Below are 17,544 nucleotides of genomic sequence, written 5' to 3' on the forward strand. Positions count from 1 at the left end.
ACTGAAACATTGTGTATTGAAACATTGAATATGCTCTAGCTTGAAAAATCTATAACACTTTTTAAGTTAAAAATTTAAAAAGGTCTTCCTCAAACTTGGGAGGGCTCAGATGCATCAAGTGTGCTAACAATTCTAGGCCAGAAGGTGGTGATTGTAAAATATTTAATGCTTTAAAAAATTAAATATAAATATTTTCCCCAGCCTTCAGAAGCTTCTGAAAAACATAGTACATCCTGCTGGAATATTGTGTCAATTTCTAGTGTTAACACATTCAAAAGGCTGTTGAAAAATTGTAGAGGGTTCAGACAAGAGCTTCAGGAATGATTCGTGGTGTGGAAAACACACCTGAAAGAGAGACTTAAACTCAGTTTATTTAGTTTATCAGAGAGAAGGTTAAGAGGTGATTTGATCATGGACTATAAAGAGCTACATTGAGTGATAATATCTGATATAAGAGGGCTCGTTATTCTAGTAGACAGTTGTAACAAGGTTCAGTGGTTGAAAGCTGAAGCTGAAAATTTTTTAATTGGCAATAGGTTGCAAATTTTTAACAGTGAAGGTAATTAACCTTTGCAACAGGTGACAAGGGATATTGTAGATTCAGCATTACCTGATAAATGAAGATTTATCTTCTAAAAGAGATGGGCTGGTTGAACCACAAATTATTGGACTCAATCGAGAAATTACTGGGTGGAATTCTATGGCCTATGTTATTCAGGAAGTCAGATTAGGTGATCATAATAGTCCCTTCCGCCCCTAAAACCCATGACTCTAAAATTGCCTTCCTCTTGATAAATGATTATATATATATATAATATATATATATATGTTTCTCTAGGAGTTTGAAGGAGTCTTATTCATTGAACATCAAGAACAGTCATACGTATATTGGGAAGTTCTGGAATTATTCTGAATGTAGTTTAATGGAGAAAAGGTTTTAAGTTTTTTCAGTACACATCGGTTCTAAAACACAAATGCTGAACCTTTGTTCATTTGTAGGAAAATCAGAAGAACCCTTGGAGAACTCTGAATCTTATCATGCAGCTGAGCATAGTGTCCAGAAAGTTCTTTTAGATGCCCAAGCATCATCTGGCATCCCTATCAAGGCTACAGTTCCCCCACCTTCACAGTGGGACTGTAAGAAGAAAGCTGAATCTTGTGGAGATGCATCTGAATTTCCCCAGTGTCTTCCAGCAGATCTTGAAGAGCAACGCAAATTCCTGACAGAACAGTGCATCACCTCCTTCCGTTTGTGTCTGAGCCGTTTCCCCCAGCACTATAAGAGCCTCTACAGGCTGGCCTTTCTGTACACGTACAGCAAAACACACAAGGTAAGACATGTATCAAAGGGGTAGCCGTGTTAGTCTGAATCTGTAAAAAGCAACAGAGGGTCCTGTGGCACCTTTAAGACTAACAGAGGTATTGGAGCATAAGCTTTCGTGGGTGAATGCCCACTTCATCAGACGCAAGTAGGTAAGACATAGCACTGGCAGAATGACTGGCCAGCTGTGTTTAAAGCTATTTATTTGTTATAAATATAAAAAGAATTACATCTTACCTATAACTAAATAAATGGACTGAACAAATGGTTAGGAACTCCTCAATGTTGACGTGGACATGCTGTGTGAGCTTGATCAATTCACTTAGCCTTTGTGGCACCTCAGATTCCTCATCTGTAAAATGAGGATAATAATGCTTACCCACATCCAGGGCATAGGGAAGATTAGTAAATTGGACCTAAATTTTAAAAAGTACATGTGCAGAATTGGACAACTACGTTTGCATGCATATGTATGGTATGCGCAAACCAATTGATGCACATACACATGCTGAGAGATCTGAATGCAAAAAGGTATGCTTTGTGTGCACACTTTTTAAATTTTAGGACTTTGTGTATATGCAGCTTTTTGAAAAATAAAAGCAGTACATTTATTAATAGATACTTATTGATACTAGAAGATTACACATCCTTAATATATTAAAACAAGAGGAGCTGTATTCCAGAAGGTCACTTGAGTATGGTGAGAATTAGTTCTCTTCCTATCTCCCTCAGTTTCTGGCTTGTGGCATCTCCGGGGCCAGATGTAAGATCACTGTCAGATAGAAGACCAGGTTTGGATACCAGGTTTGGTCTCTGACTCTTGTGCTGCCTTATCTTGGGAGTACTGCAGAGGTTGGGTTCTCATTTGGGGATAGGGAAGTCTTGTGCTTCCTCAACAGTGATATTTTCTGGTCAGTCAAGAATAGTTTTAACAGAGCTCTGAGAGGAGCACAGTTCCTCCTTACTGAAGTATTGTCATGGAACTATTTGGAAAGGGGAAGTTTATATAAACTCAATATGAAGACAGAAATGTTACCTCTGCCTCCCGTCACACAGCTGAAAAAGTTCAAGATTTTGTAACCCGAACACATTCCTCCCATCTCATAGGAATGCATGCTTTTTCTAATGACATTCACTGGACGGGTAGTGTAGTCAGACAATGGCAATATGGATGCAGGATTCTAGTTATCACTAAGTGAAGGTCAAAATAAGAATTAGGGCTTGAGGGAAATTTCTTTTCCCCACTAAACCCAAATTGCTGTGCTGGGGTATTGCGTTTCTAAGTCTCCTGGTCCTGTAATCTGTCATTACTTCCCCCTGAGTAGACCAATTACTGGCTGTTAGAAATCACTGAGTGAAAGTCACTCAAGGATCTGATTGCAATTCCAGAGCAGACTGTGGTGCACAGGCCCGTGGTCTTGGTTTAAACAGGGCAGAAAATGTCTTGGTCACTGTGTTGGAATTAGTGCACATTTGGCCTGACAGCCCCAGAAGTTTCCTCCTCCAGCATGAAGCTTCATGTGTTCTTCATGGTAGAATTACTATCAAAGGACTTTAACTGTCATGAATTCTCTTTCTCTCTGTTTTGAACGGTAAACTTTCTTTATTTTAGATTTAGCATGTTTATTTTGCATCCAAAACAAGTAACCATGTTTCTGCAGAGCACTATCTGTCTCCCACATAATCAAGCAGCATACAAAATGCGTTGAGCATTGATCTTTGCAACTATGGATGTTTTGAGTAACTCTTGCATGCTGTAGCATCTTTTTGTTAAGAATTTGGTGCTCATGAAAATTATAGATTGATACTGCTAGCCTAGAGGGAGGCAAAGTGCGCTACAGTCAGGTGCTGTGAAAGTTTCTTCGCCACAGTTCTGTAGTCCACCTGAGTATTGGCCTGCAACACCACTGCTATTCTAGCCCTGGGCCTTTCTCGAGCAGCAACTGCCTATCTTGCCAGCTTTTAAAGTAAATTGTAAAGTATCCATGAGTAATAAGTTGAAACTACCAAACTTACGTCTCGGTTGGTCAAAATCAGGATTTGAACCCAAGTCTCTTGATTTGAAAGGCTAGTGCAATGACACACTGCACTACCTTACCCCGTGGTGTTCCTTCCCCACCTACACCATAGCTTCCATTAATTGAATTTCCACTATGCACTCTAATAGCAGTGAGGGAAGGTAATGGGAAAAGGAAATTATACTGCTTGTCATGGTTATCGGGCTAACTGCACCTCCAATAACTCCTGGCTTCTTGAGCATGCGCCCTCTAGGCCTCAAGCTGTCACCTTTTTCTTGAAATGGAAACACACATTTCTCCCACTCTCAGACCAGGTGCAGGGTGGCAGTCCCCTGTGTCTCAACTGTGATCACCTTACCAGGTCTGACTTGGGTGCAAACCTGCAGTTTTGTTCCCAGTGACAATGGTGATTAGTGACCAAACAGCTTCCTTAAAGCTAAGTCTTTATTTAGAACAAAAGCATTTCAGAGGAAACACATCTTAACAACAATAAAGTATCCTGTCTGCATAGCTAATTCTTCTCTAAGGCTTTTACCATTCCCTAGATCTGGGACGCCCAGTTCCTTCATACTACTCCACTTTGAAGCCAACAGCTGGCTGCCTTGTCTTTTTCGTGTGTACCTATGTATTCTCATCTGGGAAGCCATTGTATTGCCTTTATGTACAGTTCCCATTGAATTCAAGCATTATAGGCATATAATAAATGTTCAACTAATCCCAATACAAGTTAGATCAATGCATTCACACAGGAAAGTCTTATAACCCAATATAGAATGTTTCCCTCATTGCCCTGGTCATATACAGTGTTCATGTCATTATTACATATCTATATTCATAGATTAATATATAGTAGTTCCTACGGTGTTCATAACCTTATTACATGTGAGCTCAATTTCTGTCATACTGTAGTACAAAAATATTAACAGCACAAGAGACACCAAATTGAGCTGTAACATGTATTACTAATCAAGTGGAATGTGTCCAGCATTCAGACTGGCTATAAAGTAATTATCTAGCAAAAAATGACCAGTTTTTAAACACAGCCGGTTCTGAAAATATTTTCACACTGTTTGTATATGACAGCCATTAATTTCTTCATAAAATCCAATCATTAAGAGCAGCAATGGATTTTCACAATCTGTTATTACTGTTGCTGACAAATTGTGGTTATATCAACTTCCAGTAAGAAAGCCTGTCTGTCTTCAAAGCAGTCTGTCAGAGGGTAGAATATCCTTGCCTGGGGAACCCCTCACAAAACATTTTTTGTTTTTCCCTTTTTTTCCCTCTTTCTTTCTCTCACAAACCAACTAATTATATACACTTAGTTATTCATTATATTTGGCTATTGGCTGGGCAGTAGATCGCATAGAAGAGGATGGCGCAGTAGTCTAAATATCATGTCAAATACCTGTCTTTCCTGGAACTCATAGGGTTAAATCTTGTCTTTACCAGTTCAGCCCTTCCTCATTTCTAGTAGATAGGTTAATTTCTGTGCAGTCTATACAGGGTTATATATAATTTTTACTTTTGGTGCATAATAAACTGCCACTCAACTTCCCAAAAAACTTCTATTACTTTCTACTATTATGATTGCTTATACCACAGAATTTCCAGAGGACAGAATTTTCTGTTTTGGACCATTGATTCATATTCTTTTACACAGTTGCTGCCTCGGGTTAGCTAGTGCCAAAGAGCTAGGATATATGTGCCTCTGTTATGTGCTTTGTGGGAGTTTTACCCATAAATAAATTTTAAAAGTAAAATATATCTGAGCATATGTAGTAACAACTGGAGTGAGAAGCATGCTTAGATACCATGGTGACAAGTGTGGTATGAAAAGCCTGGTAAATAGATTAGGTAGAGGTGGGTTGCAGTGTGGCTTGAATAGATTTCTGGTGGGGTTTCAGAGAGCTGAGAGTAATTTTAAAATGCACAAAATCTTGTTGTGAAGTTCAGCACTTGTGTCCATTGCCAAAAATTTGCATGAGAGACAATTGTCTAGCTGCCACAGTGCATAGAACAGCAAGTTTCTCATGCACTGGTTCTTTTCACCCTTTTCTGTCATGTCTCTGTACAGCTGATTTTTCTGAAGCAGGATGTTGGTAAAGACACAGGCTTTTTTACCAAGTCCTTTTCAGGATCTGTTCTACATTTTGTTTGGATAGATACTCCACTTTCTACCTTTCCACCTCAAAATGTTGCCTGCTACTTGGTGGTTATGTCTTTTCATCTCATGTTGAAATCGAAGCTAATCTGTGTTTAACTGTTACATTTTTTTAGACAGGACTTTCATACTGGGTGGGGGGCGCGGGGGACTATAAAAGTGAATTTTCAAAAGCTATTATTTCACTACAAACTTGACTGCCAGTTTTATTCCCCCACTAAAGCTGCTTCTCTGCCTTGCAGTGAAGTCCTAATCCTTTCTTTGTGACTTCCATCTTTTACCACAAAAATGAATGCAATGCCACAATTTGATCTTTATGACTTAAATCTAGGATATAAAATAGGAAGGACAAGATGGGCAGGGAAAAAGTCAAGGCTTTGTTCACAAATACGACTAGAAAATACTACCTAAAAGAAAGTGAATAGTTCTCTTTTGTTGGGGGGGGTCAGTCCAGGCAGGGGTAAAATATTCTCCTACTTATAGGCAGTCAGGAAGTGTATAAAAAAATTGTATATATAAAATGTTCCTCCTAATGCAAGTTTTAGGCATAACTTTCTTATAATGTCTTTCCCAGGAGATGCTTTTTTCCTGTCCTTAGGTTTTTTAATTTATTAATGCTCATCCTTAACAGAACCCTTAACAATTTTTAACACCTGTTTGCCATTAGGAGAATGTAATATGAGCCGTAGTTACATCAGGAGGCCACAGGACATGGTACAAAATGCATGAGTGGTAATTTAAAGCCAGAATCTTTGATAAAGTGATCCACTACTGAGTTGTTCATCATCACTGACTTTGTACTTAACAGTCAAATTAGTTTGTGGAAGTAGGAAGTTTTGACAGTTTTCAGGAACTTTGTAGTACAAATCCAGTAATACACCAATATTACAGCTGCTCTGGGTCTAGCTTTCTATCAGCTTCAGGGACTGTTCTTTGCTACATTCCTGCTGCAAGATGACATCACAGCTGTGGAATCAAAAAGGCACTTTGAGCTAGTTGCCTTGGAATTCAGTCAAAAAGTGTCTATAAAGGACATACATCAAACAATAGGAACAAATTCTGACAATGTAAACTTGTGTAGTTCAAGGTTACAGTTGATTCCCATTCCACTTTGAAATCTAATAACCACGTTCCTCACTTTGGAGCAGATGTTGCATGGACTGGTCTACATTAGTACCCCAATTGTTTTGGCAGAAGTGTGTTAATATGTTGTTGCTAACAGTTTCTCTGATCAGTGCTGTTCTTTAAAACTCTTTCCAACACAAACAGTACAGCTCAGAGAAATTGTTAGTACCTCGTTAGTAATAATCATGTATATTTGCTGCTTGATCATATGTTAGTTCAAACTGTCTCCCTCCAGGATCTTTCACTTCTACTCTATCCCCCTGCATCTTTTACATCTATGCTGCAGCTTTAGTCCTTGGTAAGAAAAGAGCTGCTAAATAAAATGGAGCTATCCAGAGGTCATTCATAAAGATGACAAACTGGATTGCCACCTGTTTGCAAACAGCAAATTGTTCTCTTACCTGTTCAGAGTTTGTATCACCGTTAGCAATGGAAGCTAATTTTAAAATGTCTGTTGTATGGCCTATGGGTTTAAGTCACACAATGTAACAACACTTTTCCTAATATAATGGCACTTTCCAAGCCTGACATATTGGCAGATCTCAGCCCATGTCAACAGTACTAGGGATCCAATAAAATCCATCAGATAGGTTATATTGGTGCTTCCCATGGTTTTCTCCCAATTTCTCTTTCCAAAAAACCCCCAAAACAACCCCACACAACACATCAACCTACTGCATGAAATACTTAGTGGAAACCTTCACAAACAAATGACCAATAAGGAGGAAATGTTTATAGACCAAAAAAAGGTAGATTATGTTTTTAAAATAGCAAGGTGCATTGGAGATGAGGTCTTGTAAAGTACATAGCTTTGATGCAAAGTGAAATGTTGTTGTTCACTTGGGGGAACTAGAATTTTCCTATTAAATATGCCTTCTATTCTGAGTACATTCAAAAGTTCTAAAGAACCTTCAGACTACGCAACAGTCTGTTGCCTGCCACCACATATATACACATGATACCATTCCACATCAAAAAATATCTTGAGGAGCGAAACATAGTTTGTTTTAGGGCTGTCAAGGGATTAAAAAAATTAATCTTGATTAATCGCGTGATTAAAAAAATTGATCTCGATTAATCGCACTGTTAAACAATAATGGATTACTGTTTAAATATTTTTGGATGTTTTCTACGTTTTCAAATATATTTATTTCAATTACAACAAAGAATACAAGATATATGAAAGAGTAGAAAAACATCCAAAATATTTAATAAATTTTAATTGGTATTCTATTGTTTAACAGTGTGATTAAAACTGTGATTAATCACGATTAATTTTTTTAATCGCAATTAATTTTTTGAGTTAATTGCTTGAGCTAACTGCGATTAATCAACCGCCCTAGTTTGTTTATATGCCACTTAAGTTAAAAATATATAAAAAGGAATAGGCTATAATCCTTAGTCTTAATTTGTTGCATTATTTGGATATTAATTTATGGCAAATTTCAAATGTGAAAAGTGGCTGTCTTGCGCTCCTAAAAGCCTGGTATTTAAATAAAAAATTTAACTACAGTAAGAATGTTTTCATATCTGTACATCATTTGTGGGTCAGTGCAGTGTATGGCTCTGGGAAGCATTGGAATGCACCTGCACAAACGCTGCTTTAAAATCATGACCATGGCCACATGTTCTCTCATAGTGGAGGAGGGGCAACTCCAGGCTTCCTTAACAAACTCAAACTTGAAAATATGTTTTCTACAATTACCAAGAAGAGCAACATTTGAAAGTTTTGTTAGAGCTTCTAGATTGATGCTAACCCTGCAGTGTCCTCAGTGAGAGCTTTCTAGCTCTTCTGCTGGCCATATGCTGAAATGAGGAGTTGAGGGCTTGGGTTTGAGTAGTACTGGTTCTTGTAATTAGTAAAAGTGATATTTTTGCATGATTATCATAATTATAAGCATTGGCAGTGAAACAGACATTTAAAAATAATTGGGAGGGGTAGGAAGTAGCGGATCATTTTATGCAACTCACAGCCACGCTTCTTGTGTTTCCCGAGTTGTTGAAAGGTCGCCTTTGACACGTTGGCGTTAAGAGGTATACACTTGTGAGGTGACTCAGATTTCTAGCAGGATGATCTTTATGGTAGTCTCCTTGTCCATCTTAGTAATACAGGAAAACAGTTCTGCAAGGGACTGTATCCTGTCAGTTAGCCTGCCTTTGAATCTTGGAGTGGTGAGGGAGTGGGAGGTGGTTGTTGAACTGGAAACAGTTCTTTATAATTGCTCTGAGTCACAGTTAAATCCAGTGCTTCAGACTGGTAAGAATAAATCCCTTTTGCTTTGTCCTGGATCCCTTCTTCGCTTCTAATGACTCCATCAATTAAAAAAGTAAGCAGAGCAGAGTCTTTGAAACCTGTGAGTTGAGACCCACTCAGGTGTATTTACTGGGTATTACTGATTATCCTGATTTAAGGATAAGGACAGTGGAACATCCTTAGCTACACCCTTTACTCCCATTACATACAGTTGTATGAAGATTACTGAAAAATTGCATTATTTGTCTGGATGACCTTTTTTGCTTTTCGCTAGATCATCATCATCACTTTGCAAAATATGTGGATTTCCCTACGAATAATATATTCAGTGTACATATATCATACATGACTTGAGCAGCACAAGAGCATGCCACTGCAGTTACAGATCTGTCAAACTATCTGGTGTAAATCCTAGTTTCAAGAATATACACCTCTACCCCAATATAACGTGACCCAATATAACACGAATTCGGATATAACGCGGTAAAGCAGTGCTCCGGGAGGGCGGGGCTGCACACTCTGGCGGATCAAAGCAAGTTCAATATAACGCGGTTTCACCTATAACACGGTAAGATTTTTTGGCTCCCGAGGACAGCGTTATATCGGGGTAGAGGTGTATCTATAAGCCACCTCTAAAGAGTCATTCAGGCCTGGGATTTTATATATAAGGTTATAGCCTTGTGATGATAGCTTTTCTGTTTTTGTTTGTTAAAAATATTTGATTGAGGGTTTTTTTGACTGTAAGTAAAAATCCACACGGCCGTGTGCGTTGAGATGCCCAGAGATTGCATGTCACTTTCATACACTTCAGATCATCACAGATTGGATTGAAATAGATGCATGCAAGCAAAGCAGAAAGTACAATAATTAAACACTTGGCTTTTTTTGGCCTTATTTAGCCTTGAACTCTGTGTCTTTCCAGGAGCAATGTGAAGCACTAATCACTGAAACATGGGCTGCCCCATTGTTCTGTTGTTTGATAGGCTGGCAATTCTGGTTCACTGCTTTTACAGACTCAGCCATTTATGAGAGAGTCTTTTCGCTGCCAGAATATTTTTGAAGTGTAAAATAATACAGCAGTCTTCTTACATTCTCTGCTAGGTAGCCAAATGCTGATGTCTTGTTCTTAAGAGGAAGCCAGTCTTTTGATGTGACTGCAACCCAGTGTAGTTTCAGTGCATAAATCAATAGAGAGCTGACATTGCAGAAGTGGCAGTTTGGGTTTGGAGGGTGTAGACTGACCTATTAGGGAAAATAAAATCTATGATGGGCGTTGCCAGCATTTAGAGTAAGTAGAAGTGGAGTTTAAGATCAGACTTGAAAGCACCTACTTTACTATGGTGGCTGGTGCTGTTAAATACCATAGATAGAAAAACAGGCAGATATATCTGAAAGGGAAAGCCCAGAGTTGAAGTGGACAGGAAACACTAGGTTTGTTGTTTCCTGGCTCCATTCACAGCTTTTTTTTGTTTTTGTTTTTGTTTTTTTGCATTTGATGTGTGAGAACAGCGTAAAAAGTATTCATGTGCCTGCTTCTTGAGAGATGTGAAGAGCTGATTGTAATAATTATCACTTGTGCTGTATGCTGACTTCATTCAGAACAGAATGGCCACAAACATCACACAAAATAAACTGGGTTTAGTTATTGTTCACGTGGCTTCTCTGTTTCACTACCAAAAGCAGTAAATGAACTGTTCTTTTTGGAATTTCCATATTGTGGGCTAGATCTCAATATGGTGTGGCTAAGGAGGAGAATAATGCAAGGGGCCCTCTGAGGCCCCCAGTCCCTGATTTTGGGGGCATGTGGGTGCTAGGAAGTCCCTGGCATAGATCAGAGCCACTTAAGACTACTGCCAGTAGCCCCAGAGGCAGTTGTCGCCTGGCGATTGCCAGGGCATAAAGCAACCTTATCCCCAGCTCCTTTTTTCTAGCCATGATTCCTCTATCAGGAGATGTGGGAGAGAGATAGAAGGTGACCTAGGAGCCAGTATGGTGGCTCGGTGCCAGCCCAGGATCTCCTAAATTGGGGGAATTCTCAAGTGACCAGTTAAGTTGACTTTAGTATTGTTTTGCACCACCATAGCAGTGCAAAGCAATCTTAATGCAGGGCAGAATCTGGCAATAAATGTGTCTTTCACAGTTCATTGGAAAGCCAGGAGGTGTTTTGTAAAGCACGTATTGTGAGAGATGTTGCCATCAATTATTTTAGGTTCTACAAGAGTAAATTTTAAGACAAGATTCACACGATCGCAACACCTTAAAAATTAGTGTCTCCTGAAACATCAGACACCGTAGTCAGATAATAGCATTGCTGTGTAAATGATATATTATAGAAACCTTCAGATGAAATGGGCAAGGGAGAGACTTTAAAAGAAAAGTTACCTTCTCTCTGATCATATTCTAAATGTAATTATGATACACCTTTACGTCGCTATAACGCTGTCCTCGGGAGCCAAAATATCTTACCGCGTTATAGGTGAAACCGCGTTATATCGAACTTGCTTTGATCCACCGGAGTGCGCACACCCCCCCCAGCACTGCTTTACCGCGTTATATCTGAATTCGTGTTATATCAGGTCGCGTTATATCGAGGTAGCGGTGTATATGCACCTCCAATATGACAATCAGCCTAGTCCATGATAATAAATTGATGCACTTTTATAAATTTTCTGATAGCAATGCAACTTTAGGACCAATCTTTCACCATGCTGAAATCAATGAGTGTTTCGCCATTTTTTTCAATAAAAGCAGGAGCAGGGCCTTTTTTGCATAGCTTCTTTTATATCTTTGGTTTTCTACTGTCTGTAACTTAAAAGGCTTTACAGATGTATATCATAAAAGTCAGTGCATGGTTATGGTGTAAATTGCAGAAAACAGTGCTATGGAGAGAGAGCATGGTGAGTTAAAGCATTTTATTTTCCAGTCATAACACCAGTAAACCTTTTATTATTCATATGTCTCTGTGGTAATAAATATGTGTACTGGTCCTCATAAAAGCCAGAAAATGCCTAATGGTATTTGTAAAGTAATGTGCATTTGTCTCATACTCAAGGTAAGCTCTCCAAATTCTGTCCAGTGTCAGATGCTGTAAGATGCCCGATATCTGTTTCTCCCTAATTTCTAACAATCTTTCTAGTTTATCTGAAAGTGCTTTTGACCCTTAGCAGCAGCTGATTGACATTTCCAACATTATGCTTTGTTACACTTGATTCTAGAAACAGTAACCTGTCCAGGGGTGAGACTCCAATTCTGAAAAGACACGGCGGGTTTCTGCATGATTATTATAACTAAAGGACTGAAAGAGTTTGCAACTAGATAGGGTTTATACATGAGTTGTGCATATTTCAACAAACACTCGCAGGATGGAAAGGAAAATCAGCAGAGAAATAAGGTAAAAATCAGTCTAGAAAAAATCAATAATGTCCACAGAAGATACATCAAGAGGAAAAAGGTTAAGGTGGTATAACCAGAATACAGTTGCTGGGTTAATCAGATTTATGGTTTATATATGCAGCTCCAAGGTCCATAGAAAGAACACCACAGGCAGGTTATAGCATTGTCACATGCCTCTCAAGAGCTATCACTGCATTCTCTTCCTTGTTCTCTGCCTTTTGTTTGCTCTACAGCTCTAGTGCTCTGGGGAAAAAACAACCCAGTGCTTAACTGCTAAGGAAATCATGGAATGATTGAAGAAAAAGTAGAAGTAAACCAAAGATCTAGCTTGTCAGTGAAACTTTACAATTAATAATTGTCCCTTCTGTTAGTACTCCTGGGTGGCATGTTTTGCCCAGGGCCAACAGCTGCTGTTCTTCTGACCAAATAAAGGCTTGATAAAAGCTTTCATATTCATATGTTCATGTCAGACATTGAGTTCTATTGAATCATAATTTTTTCTTCCTTAGGAGACTGATCCTGCAAGATCTTACTCTCAGGAATATTTCTTATTCTCACATGTTAAATGTTTGTGTGTAAATCAGGATGCGAATGGGGTGCTTGCCAGACCAGGCCCTAATTTCTTAACTTATAAAGCCAAAGTATGGCTTATCTACACACACAAGTTGTACTCCTTTAACTATACTGGTATAGCTAAGGTGTTACAACATAGCTAGTGTGGGCACAGTTATACCAGTATAAAGTTGCGTATAGCCATATAGCTTATTCCCCTAAGGAAAAAGGGGGAATAAGCTACATTCATTTAAGGCACCTTTATACTGGTATGAATGTATCCACACTAGTGGTTGTACCGGTATAATTATTTCAGTTTTAAAAAAAAAAATCTATCTGTAGACCAGGCTTTAGTTGACAGAGCAATGGTGAGCTTTCTTGCCATCTGAAATATGAACATTTCATTTTCTGACATGGTCTCTCATTTTTAGGGCTGACAGGGTTTGCAAGTGTAGTGCATTGAAGTATGGTGATTAGGCACACAGACACACATCCTAGGCAACCAAAAAAAGTGCTGGCAGGGAAACTGCTAAATATTCAGGGGATCTGGCTAGCTGTTTAGTATTTGTGGACAAGAAATTGGTATTAGAAATTAGTGACTTTTTGTTCTGAGTTTGGTTGCTATCTAATCCTTTTACATTGGTTAATGAAATTATGACAGTTATTCCATTAAAAAATCCATATAGTCATTTTTTAAAAAAACAGGTAGAAAATATGTGTGCAACTGAGGTGCTCTAAGTGACAGGAAATGGAAACAGACTTCAGTGGCATTGAAGAAGCACAAAAATGACTCTAAGTCAGCGCAAAATATGAGGGTATGAGACTGAATTTGAAGGTTATGGGGGATTGAGTAATTCGCTGCCTAGTGCCAGGGCCAGTCAGTCTTAGGGCTTGTGCTGTTAAACCACCGTGTTTTCTGTGTAAGAGTTTTTTGGGGGAGATGGGATAATCTAACCTCTGAATTACATTAGTGCCCAAAATGCACAAATATTAGCTGAACTAAGTCTGGCTGCCATTAGACAGATCTCTCTGGAAAAATTATAGCTGGTAATGTATAAATAAAAGCAAGAGGATGTTTTGTACTTTTACCTGCATTAACAAACCGTTCCTCTGTCTCCTACTCATTTTCTTTCTTGCTTGCTTCTGTAGAACCTCCAGTGGGCCCGAGATGTGTTGCTAGGCAGCAGTATCCCATGGCAGCAACTGAAGCACATGCCAGCACAGGGTCTCTTCTGTGAGAGGAACAAGACTAATTTCTTCAATGTAAGTTAATATTGTTGACAAACATACCACTACTTGGACATTTTAACACCTGCTTCTCATATGGAAGGTTTGTTGCGAGAGAATGATGGGAGAATTTAACAAGAGAAGGTTGAAGGGGCAACACAGAGGGCAAAGGAGAAGTTGGATTTGTACTTCAGCAAAATTTACCAGTGTTGTCCCATCTAAGAGGATGCATGCATAGTGCTTATTCCTTATAACGGGTGGCCAACCTGTGGCTCCGGAGCCACATGCGGCTCTTCAGAAGTTAATATGCGGCTCCTTGTATAGGCACTGACTACAGGGCTGGAGCTACAGACACCAACTTTCCAGTGTGCTGGGGGGTACTCACTGCTCAACCCCTGGCTCTGCCACAGGCCCTGCCCCCACTCCCCCCTTCCCGCCCCCTCCCCTGAGGCTGCAGTGCCCTCTTTCTCCCCCCCCCCTCGTCCCCCAGCCTCCTGCACGCCATGAAACAGCTGATCGGGGAGTGCAAGGAGGGAGTGGGAGGCGCTGATCGGCGAGGCTGCCGGTGGGTGGGAGGCACTGGGAGTGCGGTGGGGGAGCTGATAGGGGCTGCTGACATAGTACTGTGGCTCTTTGGCAATGTACATTGGTAAATTCTGGCGGCTCCTCAGGCTCACCTCTGCCTTATAAGCTTGAGAAGCTATCATCTTACAGTATTAACATGAATGGGGGCGGGAGAATCAGTGGCTTGCCATCATGTGATGGTCACTAAATGCTGCTGGGATGAAAACTGTTTAAAATTCTAATTCTGTTCATCTCTGCATGTGCATGCGCTCTGTCCCTCTCACTTGGGTAAGTCCTTTTGCACTTTTTGGAACAACCAAAAATAGTCCCATTTGTTCAAAGACTTTTTGAGGTTGGGGGAGAGTATTGAAGTCCTGTATCTAAACATGAGCAAGAACAGGAGTTCTAGGTAATCTCATGAAGTCCAGTCTCTAGCAGAGTCTCACTGTACGGCAAACTAGCTGTCTATACATATGTAGCCAAGGTGTCTTTCAGGTCATTACAATGCTCAATGTTTGCTTCACTGTTTAATACTATAGTTTCCTGTACAAAAGAGTTTTCTCATAAGAATTGATTTTTGCTTTGCATCTATTTAAAACAAACAAAAAGCCCTCTTCTGAAGACCATTTGGTGTTTTGTGCATTCTGTTCTCAGTAGTCCTCATAGAATCATAGAATATCAGGGTTGGAAGGGACCTCAGGAGGTCATCTAGTCCAACCCCCTGCTCAAAGCAGGACCAATCCCCAGACAGATTTTTGCCCCAGAGCCCTAAATGGCCCCCTCAGGGATTGAATTCACAGCCCTGGCTTTAGCAGGCCAGTGCTCAAACCACTGAGCTATCCCTCCCTCCTGCAGAAGTTTCTTTTGATGTATAGTATGTGCCCTTCTCCGACTGTAATCTACTGGAAGAATATTAAATGAAATTTCAGGTGTTTCAAAACTGTATCATGGACCAATCTTAAATTCCATCTCCCTCTCTGCTCCTGAAGAGAGGTTTTTGTTATAAAGACTGCCATGTCTGGGAGGGTATAGACTTAGCAGTTGTGATGTAGTTGTTGAGGATGTGCCTGTGTGTCATGCTATTCTCCTGCAGTGCCTGCCTGCTTTTCCTACAAAAATCTTGTTCTGTAAATGCTTAATCCTCCAAACTATTGAACACTCTGGCTCTGATCTAGCAAAGTGGTTAAGCATATAGAATCATAGAAATATAGGACTGGAAGGGACCTCAAGAGGTCATTTAGTCCATCTGCCTGCACTGAGGCAGGACCAAGTATACTTAGACTATCCCTGACAGGTGTTTGGAGGTTTTTAAAAACAGGTTAGACAAAGACTGGGTTTCCACAGCCTCCCTTGGAAGCCTATTCCAGTGGTTAACTAGCCTTCTAATTAGAAAGTTTTTCCTAATACCTGATCTAAATCTCCCTTTCTTCAGATGAAGCTGATCATTTTGTGTTCTAAATCCAGTCCTCTTTATAACGGCCTTAAACACATTTAAAGACTTTTATCAGGTCCCTCCTCAGTCTTCCTTTCTCAAGATTAAACATGCCCAGTGTTTTAATCTGTCCTTATAGGTCAGGTTTTCTAAACCTTTTATCATTTTTGTAGTTCTCATCTGGATTCTCTCCAGTTTGTCCACATCGTTCTTAAAGTGTGGTACCCAGAATTGGACACAGTACTCCTGCTGAGGCCTTATCAGGGCTGAATAGAGCAGAACAATTACCTCCCATGTTTTACATACAACACTCCATTATCTAATTCATTAATTAAAATATTGAATAGTACCAAACCCAAGATCGACTCCTATGGGACCCCACTAGATACATACTCCCAGTTTGGCAGCAAAACATAGATAACTGGTTGAAAAACTGTACTTAAAAGAATAGTTATGCACCCATCTTACAATAATTTCAATTAGACCATATTTCTCTACTTTGCTTATCAAAATGTCATTGGGACTATGTCAAAAGCCTTACTAAAGTCAAGATGTATCATATTTATAGCTTTCCTCCATCCACTAGGCCACTAACCCTGTCAAAGAAGGAAATTAGGTTGGTTTGGCATGATTTGTTCTTGACAAATCCATGGTGGCTATTACTTATTACCTTACTGTCCTCTAGGTCCTTACAAACTGATTGCTTAATAATTGGTTTCATTATCTTTCCAGTTATCGAAGTTAGGCTAACTTGTCTGTAATTCCCCAGCTCCTCTTTGTTCCCCTTTTTAAAGATATGTACTATGTTTGCCCTTCTCCAGACTTCTGGGACATCACTCCTGCTCCATGAGTTCTCAGAGATAATCGCTTAGGGTTCTACGTTTGCTTCAGCTAGTTCCTTAAGTACCCGAAGATTAATTTCATCAGCCCTTCCTGACTTAAATGCATCAAATTTTATTAAATATTTTTTAATCTGTTCTTCCCTGTTCTGGTTTGTGTTCCTTCCTCCTTTTGTTAATGTTACTTGTGCTAAGTATCTGGTCATAATTAACTCTTTAGTGAAGACTGAAGCAAAAGAGGCATTAAATATTTCATTCTTCTTGCTTCATGCTTAGCTTTAATCACATGAGTGTTCCTAAAGAAGTCAATTGGACTGTTCACATGCTTAAAGTTAACCATGTGCACTGGTGGATCGGGAGCAGAGCATTCGGCACCTTGAAGGATCAAATCCCAATGGCTGCACTAAACAGACTGGAAGAGCCAGTCAGGAGGAAACTGTGCAATTTGTGTGAGAATTGATTTCTACTCAAAAACAGGGATTTACTGTTTAAAAAGAGGTGAGTGGTCCACCTAATTTGGTATCTAGTTTTTGAATGCTAGTGTGAGATACTTCAAAGGAAGGTATAAACCCCCATAATGTCCCTAATTGTATGGTGCTGTGCCATGTGAGGGAAATTTCTTCCTGACCCCAGATGATGATCCGTTTATGCCCTG

At 39.6% G+C, this 17,544-nt stretch overlaps 1 protein-coding gene across 6 annotated transcripts in view; it reads left to right on the forward strand.

Annotated features, from left to right (window-relative positions):
- CABIN1 (calcineurin binding protein 1) overlaps positions 1–17,544 on the forward strand; it is a 198,530-nt gene that overhangs the window by 73,013 nt on the left and 107,973 nt on the right. For all 6 annotated transcript variants that reach the window (XM_024195516.3, XM_024195520.3, XM_024195519.3 and 3 more), the window contains 2 exons: positions 1,000–1,331; positions 13,977–14,090. In XM_024195516.3, coding sequence (XP_024051284.2) covers positions 1,000–1,331; positions 13,977–14,090 — 446 coding nt within the window. The remainder of the gene's footprint in view (positions 1–999; positions 1,332–13,976; positions 14,091–17,544) is intronic.

The sequence above is a fragment of the Terrapene carolina genome, unplaced genomic scaffold, assembly GCF_002925995.2.
Source record: "Terrapene carolina triunguis isolate 2854851 unplaced genomic scaffold, T_m_triunguis-2.0 Scaffold790, whole genome shotgun sequence".
In the NCBI taxonomy this organism is placed as follows: domain Eukaryota; kingdom Metazoa; phylum Chordata; order Testudines; family Emydidae; genus Terrapene; species Terrapene triunguis.